This window comes from Syzygium oleosum, unplaced genomic scaffold, assembly GCF_021117445.2.
Source record: "Syzygium oleosum isolate NSW1041296 unplaced genomic scaffold, Sole_v2.1 Sole_v2.13, whole genome shotgun sequence".
NCBI lineage: Eukaryota > Viridiplantae > Streptophyta > Magnoliopsida > Myrtales > Myrtaceae > Syzygium > Syzygium oleosum.
In genome coordinates, this window is record NW_026607497.1 from 5,546,058 (window position 1) to 5,560,752 (window position 14,695).

The 14,695-nt window shown below is 40.1% G+C and overlaps 2 protein-coding genes across 2 annotated transcripts; both read left to right on the forward strand.

Annotated features, from left to right (window-relative positions):
• Positions 1-1,402: 1,402 nt before the first annotated feature.
• On the forward strand, positions 1,403-2,474 carry LOC115675037 (putative receptor like protein 25). The gene has a single exon (XM_030597629.2). It carries the CDS (start codon positions 1,632-1,634, stop codon positions 2,388-2,390), a length of 759 nt encoding a protein of 252 aa, XP_030453489.2. The 5' UTR covers positions 1,403-1,631; the 3' UTR covers positions 2,391-2,474.
• A 7,037-nt stretch (positions 2,475-9,511) lies between these two features.
• On the forward strand, positions 9,512-10,240 carry LOC115675194 (putative receptor like protein 25). The gene has a single exon (XM_056316961.1). It carries the CDS (start codon positions 9,512-9,514, stop codon positions 10,238-10,240), a length of 729 nt encoding a protein of 242 aa, XP_056172936.1.
• The last annotated feature ends 4,455 nt before the right edge of the window (positions 10,241-14,695 follow it).

A 14,695-nucleotide genomic window follows, 5' to 3' on the forward strand; every position in this document is an offset into this window, starting at 1 on the left:
ATGCCTTGCTCCTTTTTAAGAATTCGTTCGTGCTTGACAGGATAGCGTCCCACTTTAGTTGTGACGAGCTTCTTCGAATCACCTCTTATCCAATCACAAGGTCATGGAACAAGAGCGTGGACTGCTGTTCATGGGAAGGTGTCTCTTGCGACGATGTCACCGGTAACGTCTTAGAACTCGATCTTTCTTGTAGTTGGCTTCGTGGCTCTCTCTATTCCAATAGCTCCCTCCCTCTCCTTCGCCATCTTCAGTACCTCAATCTTTTCGGTAATGACTTTGCTGGCTCACCCATTTCGCCAAATCTAAGTGCGTCTCCAAAAATGACTCATATGAATCTCTCCCATTCATCCTTTTCACTTGCAGACGTGCAGTTGTCTTATTGCAAATTGACCAAGTTCCCCTATTTCTTGAATTCGTTAAAAAAATTAACATCATTAGACCTCTCTTTTAATAGGATTAGTGGGGAGATCCCGAGGTGGTTTTGGGGAATAAGCCATGATACATTGGAAATATTAGATCTTTCTGATAACCTTCTGGAGGGAGATATACCACAATTGCACTGGAAAAAATTGTCATATATTGGCCTTAAGAATAACTCATTCCAAGGACCACTCCCCATCCCTCCACCTTCTACTTCTACCTTTTATGCCTCTGACAATGGTTTTACCGGTGAGATCCCCTCTTTGATTTGCCAGTTGAGTTCACTCCGGCATTTATATTTGTCTAGCAATAATCTTTTTGGGAATATGCCACAATGTTTTGGTAATATAACCAATCTCGAGGATCTAGATTTGAGTGGCAATAAATTACAAGGGCCATTACCACGCTCCCTGGTCAAATGTGTGAACTTATCATCACTACTACTCGGTCACAATGAGTTCAATGATATCTTCCCACATTGGCTGGAAGCACCAAAACTTTATACCCTTGATTTGCAATCCAACAAATTTCTTGGTAGGATGAACCTCACTTCCTTTGGACTCTCATTCCCTACTCTTCGTGTTTTATATATTTCCAACAACAATTTTACTAGACTATGGCCCTTAGAGGTTTTCTCAAACACCTCATTGTATGTAATAGATTTGTCCAACAATAAGTTTGGAGGGCCAATTCCACTTCCATCCCCTATCACATATTATTATTCCATTGCAAGTAATAAGATAACGGGAAAGATCCCTTCTTTGATATGCAATGCCACTAAGCTCGAGATCATCGACTTGTCTAACAACAGCCTAACAGGTAGCTTGCCTAGGTGCTTAACAAATTCCAACATCGCTATGTCAGTTTTGAACTTGCGAATGAATTACCTTGAGGGAATAATTCCAAAATCATTTTCTTCTATGTATAGTTTGACAACTCTTGACTTGAGTCAAAATCAGTTTGGAGGCACATTGTCCCGGTCCCTAGTCGAATGTAAATCTCTAGAATTTCTAGATCTCAGTAGTAATCAGATAGAGGATACATTCCCAAGATGGTTGGGAACACTCCCAAAGCTAAAAGTTCTCGTTTTGAGGTCCAACAACTTTAAGGGTCTTTTGAATATTCCAAAGGGAGCTATCCTATTTCCCAAGTTACGCATTTTGGACCTCTCGAGAAACAATTTCGGCGGTCCTTTGCCAACCAACTTGATAATGAACCTTGAAGGCATGATAAATAGAGAAGATGGGCAAGACGAATCATTGTATATGACACAAGCTTCCCAAATATCGTTATATGAAAACTCCGTGACCGTGACGATGAAAGGGCGAGAGGTTGAGCTAGTGAAGATCTTGACCATCTTCACAACCATCGACTTGTCACACAATTCTTTCCAAGGAGAAATTCTCGGAGTCTTTGGAAATCTTCACTCCCTCATAGGGCTCAACCTTTCGTACAACCACCTTATAGGTTCCATCCCTTCAACTTTAGGGAACTTGACTGATCTTGGATGGCTTGATCTTTCTTCGAATAAGCTTAGTGGGGGAATTCCTAGAGTACTAGGAGATTTGGCATCCCTTGGATACTTGGACCTCTCGAACAACCAACTCACTGGCCGAGTTCCTCAAGACAAGCATTTGAGCACATTTTCAAATGACTCATTTAGTGGGAATCCAGGCTTATGTGGAACTCCACTTTCAAAAGCATGCCCTGGCGATGCTCCAACTCCTCCACTATCGTCCTCGTCAACTTTCTATCCCGAAGGGTATGGAGGTTGGTTTGAACAAAAAGTACTGTGGATTGGTTATGCATCTGGAATCGTAATTGGAATTTCCATAACATATATTGCATGTGAAACTGGAAGGCCCAAATGGCTCACGCGAGGTGTTAGAATGCTAGAGACAAGAGCAGCGAAATGGATGGAGAAGACAAAGCGGAAGGCCATCAAGTTTCATGGACAAAGAAATTGTTGAGTCTCAGTCGTCTCTTTAAGTTGTGCAATGTAGATTCGGTGAATAATGATGTCACTAGACTAGCTTGAAATGTCATTTCCCTTATGGAGGCTTGTTTCTAATGTCTTCTCTTCTCGTTTCTTGGTGCAATTGTATATCAGTTCAATTGAGAAGATGAATGATGAGATTTGTCAAGCACACAGCTTTAAAAAAAAGAAACAAAAATAAAAAAAATGAAGCAAGTGTCATTAACTTCCACAAATTTCTTTTCCATCTTCCGGTGTGCGTAGCCTTGATATTGCCATGTGAATCTTTTTGCAACAAACTCCATTTGCTCCGCCCTTTACTGGCCAAAAGGTTTTGGGTGAAACCCAAAGTTCAAAAATCGAAGACATAGATTGTGAGAGATGGAAGTGGATAGTTATCCATGGGAACTGTATGTACACATTCTGTAAAAAGAAGTTACAGTAGTAATCAAACTTGCTACTTTTTAGTGGAAAAGAGAGACGTGTGTTTAACTTTCATAAGAGCGGGAGCAGTTTTTTCGGATTAAAAACTTCAGCGAGGACATTTAAGATGTGTTCTAATATGGAGCCATTAGTATCTCGTTTCTAACTTTTTCAAGGGTTACTCCTGTCTGTTTTTTTAGGTGCACAGCAAGTTTGAATCTTGGCTTTGTAGGTAATTATCGAAACCACATAATTAGACTATGGACAACTTTTTAATAATCCATAGATGAGATACGCAATAAACAACTTTTTGGAGGCAGAGATGGTATGTAATCTTCATCACCCATGAAAATTGTCAAGGCTTACATTTATTGGAAATGTAGGTTCATTGGTGATGTGATCCACTGGTCATGAATCAAATTTAGTTCTACATATATTCCGTCTTCCTTCTCTAGAATTTGTTCAGGTTTCTCATTAATGACTTGCGTATCAATCTTCAATTCTCAGGAATCCAGTGAGCATGCAAGCATCGCAAGCAGGTGGTTTGACGGTTCAATCAGTGAAGACATTCAAATAACCAATGAAGTTTACTCCATCCACACCATTGATTTTGACCGGCAAGTAAGTTGACAGATATCTCCTACAGTTTAAGCTCTTAGCTTTATTTTTGGAGCATACAAATCTCTTGCAGTCCATTTATAACTACTTGAGCAACTCCATGCCGGGCAAAAGAGAAAAAGCTCCATGGGTTGCTGAATCTGTTTCTCATTTGACATTCTGCTCTTGCATCGTAAACCAATTGATGGTTTTTCATTGTACACACCGTTACAAATTGGCATGTAGGTAACATTTGTACAGGCCTCTAATTGGTCGGGCTACCTCATTCCTCCAACTTGTACAACATTATGTAGGTGACTTCCCTTTGCATGCACAAACTTATACATGTTTATGTCGTTCTTCAGTGCACATGCAAACATTGCCGGTCGGTGAAATGGTGGTCCATGTGTTAGTGCTACAGACCTGTCGATAAGATCCAGTTTTCCGGTGATATGTGGCCTGCATTTCAAGTGGCTCCATTTCTGACCACTCTCAAAGATTAATTAAATTTTTAGGTACTCTTTTGAAATGTTAGGAATGCGTATATATGTATATATCTGTGAGTGTGTGTCTATGTATATTTATATATATTGTATTAGATGTGAGCAGGGGCTCATTTTCGACGGCCTAAAATCTTAAGAGAACTGTGTTTCCTCTGTCGTTGAATTTCCCTCTTCCATAATTGCTTCTTCTAATTAGATATAAATTTATTAGGCTCTGTGATTTCCATGTTTTACATCAGAACGTGGCCAATCCATGTTGCTGTGAAGATCAATTTCACCCCCATTTACTTGTTCTTGCTTACAGAATTTGACGATTCCCATGATTATAAGTCGGATTCAGGACATACGGGTTTGCCAATTCAAGGTTTCGTTGCCATGGAGCTACAAGTGCTTGCTGTGTCGACGCGGACTCCAGGTATATGTCGAGCAAACGAAGTTACAAATCAAAACTGCCAATGGAACATGTTGGCCAGGACGTAATTTCATCGTCCTCCCTAATCGCCTTGTGCAACTTCAGTCAGCAGACTCCATATGAATCTTTTTGCAAAAGACTCCACCTTGTAACAATACATTTTCTAGGCCTATGCCAATGCTTTCCAGAAAAATGATTTCCCCTTTTTTCAAGTAAGGGATTTCATTTTCCTAAATTTAATAATGCATATTGTAAATGTTTTTTCGTTGACTGATTATTTTCAGCAAAACCAAAACGCGTAAAAAGTCTAAAAAACTAATTCATAGAAAATTCTTTCATTCAATCGAATGCATTTATGGCTCAGACATGCCCTTCCACAGTGTTTTGGACCATTTTATCTCTTTCTTTTATTCATTGTACCCACGCTAAGGTATCACTGAACTCATCCACGGGTGCAAACAGTCTCTTCAAGGCCAGTGCCGAACTCATTCGCCGCAAACGTTATCTAGTCGCCTTTGACTTTCCAATGCCTTCTAATTTGATCAATTGCAGAGAGTTATAAAAGAGGCGAAATACTGCAAATCATCTTATAGTTTGAGTTAGAAGTAAAGCGGAAGAGAAGAATTTATGTATGTTCGATGATATAATAATGAGATTACATCAGTCTATTTATAGGCTCTATGAAATGACTAAATAAGATGACATATTGATCAACGTACGCGTAATCAAAAAGAGATATTCGCACAATCTTGAGAGACATAAAAAACCATCAGAATTATCATAAATATCTCTAACAGTTAGAAAGAAAAAAAGAATAGGAGGTTAAGCTCTTTTTGTATGTGTTTATTTTGACACTCATTTGTAGGTGTATGCAAAAGCCAGTTTATCCTTTGCATTCCAATCCACCTGAATAATATTCATACTCGTTCTAGTACAGATGAATTTAAATCCCATACAAATACATTTGTACTGAAATTAACAAACATATGTGTTTCCCCTTTTGATCGCAAACAAAAGACATCAAATATTGAATTGAAACTGAAGATGATTTCATTTCAATTCCTTTGGCTCGTCCGTGAACGTAACTTTAGGGTCGATGAAAAGAGAAAAAAGAAAGTACCTAGAAACATGGTCCGGTCAAATTAAGAGCAATTCATGGGAAGGTTTTCTATTGAAGCTTTTCTAACCTTAGCGGGTGAAAATCACTCGAAAGACAAAGGAAATACGATACTAAATTCTGTCTTAATGTCCTTTTCCGGTCATTTGGAAAGCCACTTCCGGCTGCTTTTTTCATGCTTTTCTAAGCTTTGTTTACTTTTGACAAAAGCTGGAACGCTTTTACATGGGAATCCAATCCCATTTTGATGTGGCGTTCGGTGAAAGCGCTCCAAAGTATAACGTACGTTTGGCATAAGCCCACCGACAAACCTTTGGCAAAAGACTAGTGTTGATCACTTGGCTTGTTAAACGGATTACATAAGTTGAATCCCTATCCTCATCAGGGCCACCAGACCTATCAAAGTGGGTTTAACCCAAATTTGATGGGCCGAGATTTTATATGAGTTAGTTATATTCAGTACATAGGTCATAAAAGTGTTTAGAATGGTAAAATCCAAAATAATGTGGATGTTAAATAAATTCACAGCTTACTTAGACTCAATCCACCTCTATGACTCTCTCTTCACTTTTTCTCGCCCTCACTCGATCTCACGCTCACTCACTCCTCACTCTTACCTAAGTTTGGATATAAGTTTTCCTATATTTGGTCAAATATGGAAGTGATTTAGCATTATGAGTCGGATCGAGTATGGATTAGTCGGGTTTGGATCACTAGTTTTGTATTACATAAAAATGGATCAAAACAAATTAAATGGCTCAATTTGGGTTGGACCAATTTCGATCCGACTCAAACCCAACCACCCTTTTGACGGGTCCAGCAACCACCAATGCCATTCCATCATAGGCCAACTATAAAACATCATTATGGTAGTGGTATAGTGAACAATCCAACCAATAGGGCTTTTAGAACGGCTAACCCATTTTGTGAGCTCACCAACAGACTTTCTAGAGAAGACTTGCGTCGATCACTTCACCACTTTACAAGGACAGCATAAATGGAAAATCTTACTCGCATGCTAAAGTGAATAATGGGGTGGATCTAATAGCTTTTCCTAGTGGGTGGATCAAATTATAATAAGCCTCTAAATAATGGCTGAAGAATCTCTTCTTGTTAAATCTAATCGAATGTGAAATCTAAGATAATTATCCAAAAAGTCATAAAGTTATTATACGGCAGTCAAGGACTACATTTGCAAAATTGTCAAAAAGTCAAGTACTAAATTGGCTAAATTGAAAAGTTTATAACTGAATTTATCGCCGTATAATAGATTTAGGACTTTTTTGACAATTTTCCCGTTAAATCTAATTTTTCATAACATGTATAACACTATTTCTTTCTGATTTTTCCTAGTTTTAATTAATCATGGCGCCAACCCGCTTAACAGCTCTTTTCCAATTCTGATTGGGTTGACATGGAGCAAAGCGACACCACCAAACCCTGTCCCTTTGAGGAGAAAACTCAAAAGGGAAAGAAGAATATTTGGACTTGGTTAGTTTGCTAATAATGGAGTTGGAACATTCCATTTTTAGTCTAATTAAACCCAAGACATAGTCTAATTGCTCTAGCGGGGGGAAGCGTTCTCACCAAAGTTTGACTCTTAACTGTGAAACTGTTTCCAATCTTGAATCTCTTAAGTTCAACGTTAAGTGAGAAGCCTGCCCATCATAGGCTAGCAAAGGATGTTATCCGATATGCAAGAGAGAGTCGAGAACATTGTTTGATGATGAGGCTAAAAAATATTCTCGTGATTACACAATATAAGCACGGGCCAGAAGTAACTACCCAATTTTGAATCGAGCGCCAATCATCTCTCCTAGGAGGCGAATTTAGGAAAAAAGAAAACTCTTTCAGTTAAATCGATGGCTCCAAACTCAATACAAGGAAAGATGGATTTTAAATTTGGATGAATCAATGCCTCGTATAATAAGTTGCGCCGAGTTCTTCAGCAGTTAAATCTCTTTCCAAGAATAGTCCATCTAGGATCCACTCCAGGACCGAAGGCTGCATATGCAGGGACTTATATGGTCTTGCGGTATTTCTTTCGACCAGACAGATGAAACCAAACGTGATAGTGAACAGAACTCGAGTGCTACGATAGTAATTGTGCGTGCCACGGTGCCAAAGTACGATATAACAAGTCCCTTTCCACTTTGGTTAGGCTAGATTCGAAACCCAGAAGCACGAAATTGCTTTTAGGGAACACCCAAAAAGAGAAGTCAAAAATTGTGACAACAAATCAAAATCGTCTAGTCAAATTATGTAAGCCATTGTCAATTGTTTTTGTTGGATACTCGGGAAAAAGAAGAAAAACACGTATGCCCGTAGGCATAAATCTGTGTGAGCCCGCCGACGGACCTTTCAGAGAAGACTAGTGTTGGAAGTCTATATAAGTTGAATGCCTGTCCTAGCCACCAATAAACTCGCTCGCATGATGAATTGCAAAATGGGGTGGCATCAAATCCTTGGCCTCCTCTGTTTCCTTTTTTCCTTACATTCCTACCTTCCCTTTGCATAGCCCCTTTGCCCTCCGGACCAACGCGACGCCTTGCTCCAATTTAAGAATGCCTTTGTGCTTGATAGCAAGGCGTCCAACCATAGTTGTGACCTCCCCCCCTATTCTTTGCAGACAGACTTGTGGAACAAAGGCGTAGATTGCTGCAAGTGGGATGGCATCGATTGTGATCATGTCACCGGTAACGTCATTAGTCTCGATCTTACTTGCACTTGGTTTCGTAACGATCCCTATTCCAATAGCTCCCTCCTTCTCCCGAAGCTTGAAGCGTTGACGTTGTCCTCTTGCAATTTGACCAAGTTCCCCTATTTCTTGAATTCGTTAAAAAAATTAAGAGTCTTAGACCTCTCTTTGAATAGGATTAGTGGGGAGATCCCGCGGTGGTTTTGGGGAATAAACCATGATACATTGGAATACTTAATTCTTTCAGATAACCTTCTGGAGGGAGGTATACAACAATCGCACTGGAGGAGATTGTTGTATTTTGACCTTGATAACAACTCGTTCCAAGGACCGCTCCCAATCCCTCCACCCTCTACATCTTACTTTTCTACCTCCCACAATAATTTCACTGAAGAGATCCCCCTTCGATTTGTCAGTTGAGTTCACTTTGCTATTTACATTTGTCTAGCAATAATCTCTTAGGGAATATGCCACCATGTTTTAGTAATCTAACCAATCTCATAGATCTAGACTTGAGCAGCAATAAATTACAAGGGCCATTACCGTGTTCCTTACTCAAATGCACAAACTTATCAACACTAATTCTGGGTCACAATGAGTTCAGTGATGTCTTCCCATATTGGTTAGAATCACAGCATCTGATCTACCTTGATTTGCAATCCAACAACTTTCATGGTAAGATCAACGCCACTGCCCTTGGACTCTCTTTTCCTACTCTCCAACTTTTTTTTATTTCCAACAACAACTTTATTGGAAGGTGGCCCATAGATTTTTCTCAAACACCTCATTAGGTGCAATAGATTTGTCCCACAACAATTTCGGAGGACCAATTCCACTTCCAACTCCCGACACAACTTATTATTCCATTGCAAGTAATAATATAATAGGAAACATCCCTTCTTTGATATGCAATGCCTCTTTGCTCCAGATGATCGACTTATCTAACAACGGCTTAACATGTAGCTTGCCTCGATGCTTTACAAATTTTAGCCTCGATCTAACAGTTTTGAACTTGCGAATGAATTACCTTGAGGGAACAATTCCTCAATCCTTCTGTTCGGTGAATAGCTTGATGACTCTTGACTTGAGTCGAAATCGGTTTCAAGGCACATTGCCCCGGTCTCTTGCCAAATGTAAAGATTTGGAAGTTCTAGATATCAATGACAATCAAATAGAGGATACATTCCCGAGATGGTTGGGAAAACTTCCAGAGCTAAAAGTTATGGTTTTGAGGTCCAACAATTTTAAGGGTCTTTTGAATATTTTCAGGGGAGCTCACCTCTTTCCCAAGTTACACATTTTGGACCTCTCCAACAACAAATTTGGCAGTCCTTTGCCAGTAAACTTGATAATGAACCTCAAAGACATGATGAATGGCGAAAATGGGCAGGGCAAATCAATATATATGACACAATCTTTCTTGGAAGTGTCATATGAAAATTCCATGACCGTGATGATGAAAGGGCTAGAGATTGAGCTAGTGAAAATCTTGACTATGTTCACAACTATCGACTTGTCGCACAATTCATTCGAAGGAGAAATTCCTGGAGTAATTGGACATCTTCACTCTCTCATAGGGCTCAACCTTTCTCATAACCACCTTACAGGTTCTATCCCTTTGACTCTAGGAAACTTGACTAATCTTGGATGGCTTGATCTTTCTTCAAACGAGCTTAGTGGGGTAATTCCTAGAGTACTGGGAGATTTGGCGTCCCTTGGATACTTAAATCTCTCGAAGAATCAACTTTTCGGTAGAATTCCTCAAGACAAGCAATTGAGCACATTTTCAAGTGACTCGTTTGGTGGGAATCCAGGCTTATGTAGAACTCCATTGATAAAAGCTTGCCCTGGCGATGCTCAACCTCCTCCACCATCATCCTCGTCAACTTTCGACCACGAAGGGCACGAGAGTTGGTTCAAACAAAAAGCAATGTGGATAGGTTATGCGTCAGGAATTGTAGTTGGGATTTCCATTGCATACATTGCATATGAAACGAGAACACCCAAATGGCTTCCGCGAGGTGTGAGAATATTGGAGAGAAGAGTGGCCAAGTTGATGGAGAAGCCAAAACGGAGGGCGATCAAATTTCATTGACAATGAAATTGTTTGAGGAGATGTCCCTTTAAATTGCGCAAAATAGATTCAATGAATTAAGTGTTCACCAAACCAGCTTGAATTGTCATTTCCCTTATGAAGGCTTGTTTCTAATGTCTTCTCTTCTTGTTTCTGATTGCAATTGTATATCAATCTAATTGACAAAATGAATAATGAGATCTATCAAGCACATAGCTTAAGAAAAAGCAAAAAGAAGAAAAATGATGCAAGTGCCATTAACCTCTACAAATATATTTTCCATCTTCTCATGTGCGTAGCTTTTACTTTTCAATGAATGATTAGAAGTGAAGACTGGCCTCAACCCATTCAACGAAAGTTGTGAACAAATTAATCTGCAGAGAAAATATGTCCTAAAGAATCAACACTAATATCTTTGAAGTTGCACTTCAGTAATAGATTGTGGACTGAAAGCTATTATACGTTGTCTTTGATAGAGAACGTAGGTCGAAGTGGAACTGAAAATTGTCCAATGAAATATTCAAAGTATCTTCAAATTCCAAATAATTCTACTAAAAAATGATAAAAGAGAGTGTCCTCCTCGATCATTCACTGTCCAAATTCAAAGTAATTTGTCTACTTAAGGTCATGGCTATAGCCATGCATGTCTTTATTAATGGTCATATTCTGCCCATAGATTATGTCATAGATAAAGATGCTACCATAGACTTGATTAATATGCCTTCAAGAATAGGGAACAAAGACTTCCTTGCCGTGTGGCAAGATTGAATGATAACGGAAGAAATTAACCAGTAAAATCCAAGTTATTAGATCAGCCTATCGATGCCCATCTGACGCAGGGTAAGCTATAACTGAAAAAAAAAAAAAACTTTCCTAAGTAATTCTGAAATTCAATTGATAGTAGTCTTTTTTTTTCATTCATCGTAGCATCCTTTTATAGGCGAGTAAGGAACAACCCTCTAAGCTTGGAAAATAGAGAACTTAATAAATTCGTAGAAGACAAATCACAATTAATAAGGACTCTGGAAATCTAAAACTATTCAACTACTCTCAAAAATATAAGAGATCATTAATGGCCTTCAAAGTCTTCGAGGAATGCTCCGGCATCAGTCACGGTCAAATCGCGTCAGTTTTTGGCGATCACCTTTGTCAAGATAATCACATGCCAATCGTTCTACATCATTCTCTCCTTCTTCAGAAGAACTCGCCCTCGAGTTATCATCAGGATAAAGTGGAATGTCTGGAGCGTGATACTCGAATAGGTCCGCCACGTTGAATGTTGGAGAGATATTAAGATCACCAGGAAGATCAACAACATAGGCATTGTCGTTGATCTTTTTCATAATTCGGCAAGGACCAATCTTCTTGTTGTTCAGCTTATTATATATACCAACGGGAAATCGCTCCTTGCGTAGAAAGACCATGACTTCATCGCCTACATCAAAAGTTTTGGAATGACGTCGCTTGTCAGCATGATCCTTATACTTGGCATTGGACTCAACAAGTTGGCGTGCAACGTCAGCTTGAACCTCCATAATTTTTGTCGCCAAATTTTCTGCTGCTACACTATAACCAGGAATCTTAGGCAGAGGGACCAGATCAAGTGTATGCTGAGGCACACGACCATAAATAACTTCAAATAGAGACTTCCCAGTAGACCGATTAACCGTATTGTTGAAAGCAAATTCTGCCGGGGCAACATATCGATCCCACTGTTTTGGCGTGTTATTGCAAAGACAACGGATGATGTCCGCCATTGTCCGATTAACCACTTCGGTCTGCCCATCAGTCTGAGGATGGAAGGAACTACTATACTGCAAATTAGTTCCAAACAACTTCCATAGAGTCCTCCAGAAGTGACTGAAAAACTTAGTATCTCGATCAGAAGTAATCGTCTTTGGAACACCATGCAAACGAACTACGTCGTGGAAGAAAAGGCCAGAGCATGAGAAGCATCGAATGTCTTCTTACAAGGTATAAAGTGTGACATCTTTGTAAAACGATCCACTACCACATAGATAGAATCCATACCTCGTTGAGTTCGCGGAAGTCCCGGAACAAAATCCATGGATATATCCACCCAAGGTCCGATTGGAATTGGCAATGGTGTATAAAGGCCAGTATTCTGTGAATGCCCCTTTGCAACCTGACAGACAGGACACTTCTGTACAAAACGGCCAACGTCCCGCTTCAATTGTGACCAAAAATATCGCTCCTCCACCAAGGCGATGGACTTATACGGTCGAGATGTCCCCTAAGGCTTCCTCCATGTAGCTTTCGAATCAGTTTCTCTCGAAGAAAACTTTGAGGAATACACAACCTATTGCCATAAAACAAGAATTTATCGCATATAATCATATCACTAGCAGAACCAGCAGCTTGACACTTCGCCCAAGTGTCTCGAAAATCCTCATCGTCTGGATAAAGATCACATAAAGACTCAAAATCCACTACTTTGTTTTTCATGATAACCAGTAATGCAGCTCGGCGGCTTAAAGCATCCGCCACTTTGTTTAGATGACCTGCCTTATGTCGAAGCACAAAATTAAACTGCTCCAAGAAAGAAACCCAGCGCTCATGCATCTTATTTAAATGCTTTTGGCCCTTGATGTATTTGAGCGCTTGGCGATCAGTATTGAGTATAAACTCACGCTGATAGAGATAAGGCTGCCAATTCTTAATAGCTCGAACCACAGCGTAAAATTCTTGCTCATAAGTAGACCATCGGCGTCAAGCTTCATTCAATTTTTCACTGAAATAAGCAACCGGTTTATCTTCTTGCGAGAGTACTGCGCCAATTCCGACTCCCGAAGCATCACAATCTAGCTCGAACAATTTATCAAAATTCGACAAAGTTAGAACAGGAGCAGTAGATAATTTCTCTTTTATCAAGGCAAAGCTTGCCTCAGCTACATCATCCCAGCGAAATTGCCCCTTCTTCAAACATTCTGTGATAGGTGCTAAGATAGTACTGAAATTACGAATGAACCTGCGATAGAATGTCGTCAATCCATGAAAACTCCGCACCTCCCCAACAGTCTTGTGTGTAGGCCACTCTTGAATCGCGGCAACCTTCGCCTCATCAACTCGAAGGCCATCTGCACTAACAATGTATCCCAAAAATAGCAATTCACTGGTCATAAAACTGCATCTAGGCAAGTTGATATAGAGGTGATTGTTCTCCAAAACCTGCAAAACATCTCGAAGTTGGTCTACATGTTGCTGCTCATTGGGGCTATAGACAAGTATATCATCGAAATAAACCACCACGAACTTTCCCAAGAAAGGTTTAAGGACTTGCGTCATCAAGCGCATAAAAGTGCTAGGAGCATTGGAAAGTCCAAAGAGCATGACTAACCACTCGTAAAGTCCTTCGCTGGTTTTGAATGCCGTCTTCCATTTATCCCCGGGTCTCATACGAATCTGATGGTACCCACTCCGCAAATCAATCTTCGAAAAGATCTTTGATCCAAACAACCTGTCAAGCATATCATCCAAACGGGGAATAGGGAAGCGGCACCTCACAGTAATTTTATTGATTGCTCGACTATCCATGCACATCCGTATGCTCTCATCTTTCTTTGGTGTAAGTAAAGCAGGAACTGCACAAGGGCTCATGCTCTCTCGTATAAATCCCTTCCGAAGAAGTTCTTCCACCTTTTCCCATAATATCTGATTCTCCTTCGAGGTCATGCGATAGTGGGGCAAATTTGGAAGACTAGCACCCGGTAAGAAATCAATTTGGTGCTGAATGTCTCGCATCGATGGTAGTCCATCCGATAGATCCTCAGGAATAAGACTAGAAAAAGCCTTCAGTAATGGTTGAAGTGCTTCTGGAATTTCGATGGTTTCCTGCTTAGATCCACTATCCACGATCAAGTACATACCATTCTTCTTGCGAACATTAAGTAAAACACCAGCCTTGTCCTTGTCCTGTTTTTGAGTAGTTCGCAGAACACAAGTAGCTTCATCCAAGGGACGAAGGGTAATTTTCGTCCTATCCCACACAAACGAATAAACATTCTCACACGCTCGGTGAGTAACATCAACATCATACTGCCATGGCCGTCCCAGCAAGATGTGGCATGCATCCATCTCAACAACATCACAGATTATCGTATCTTTGTACGCTTTTTTCAATAGAAATAGGCAAACGACAAATCTAAGTTACCTTTAATTCCGGCCCCTTACGAATCTAGCCAATCGTATAGGGCGAGGGATGAACTTCAGTCTTTAGTTGGAGATGATCGACAAGCGCCTGCGATATGATATTCTCGCAACTTCCGCTGTCGATGATGACGTCGCAGACCTTTCCACTGATGGTGCAACAGGTGCAGAAAAGGTTATTCCACTGCGAATCTTCCTTCTGTGGGGCTAACAGCAGTCGTCTAACCACACAATTAACATGTTCTCCTTCTTCGTCGACTATCTCTTCTTCGTCCCCCCAATCCTCCTCATTAAGCTCATCTTCAGGTT

Coding starts and splice junctions, on each gene's coding strand:
- LOC115675037 (XM_030597629.2), top strand. CDS start 1,632: ATGAACCTTGAAGGCATGATAAATAGAGAAGATGGGCAAGACGAATCA.
- LOC115675194 (XM_056316961.1), top strand. CDS start 9,512: ATGATGAATGGCGAAAATGGGCAGGGCAAATCAATATATATGACACAA.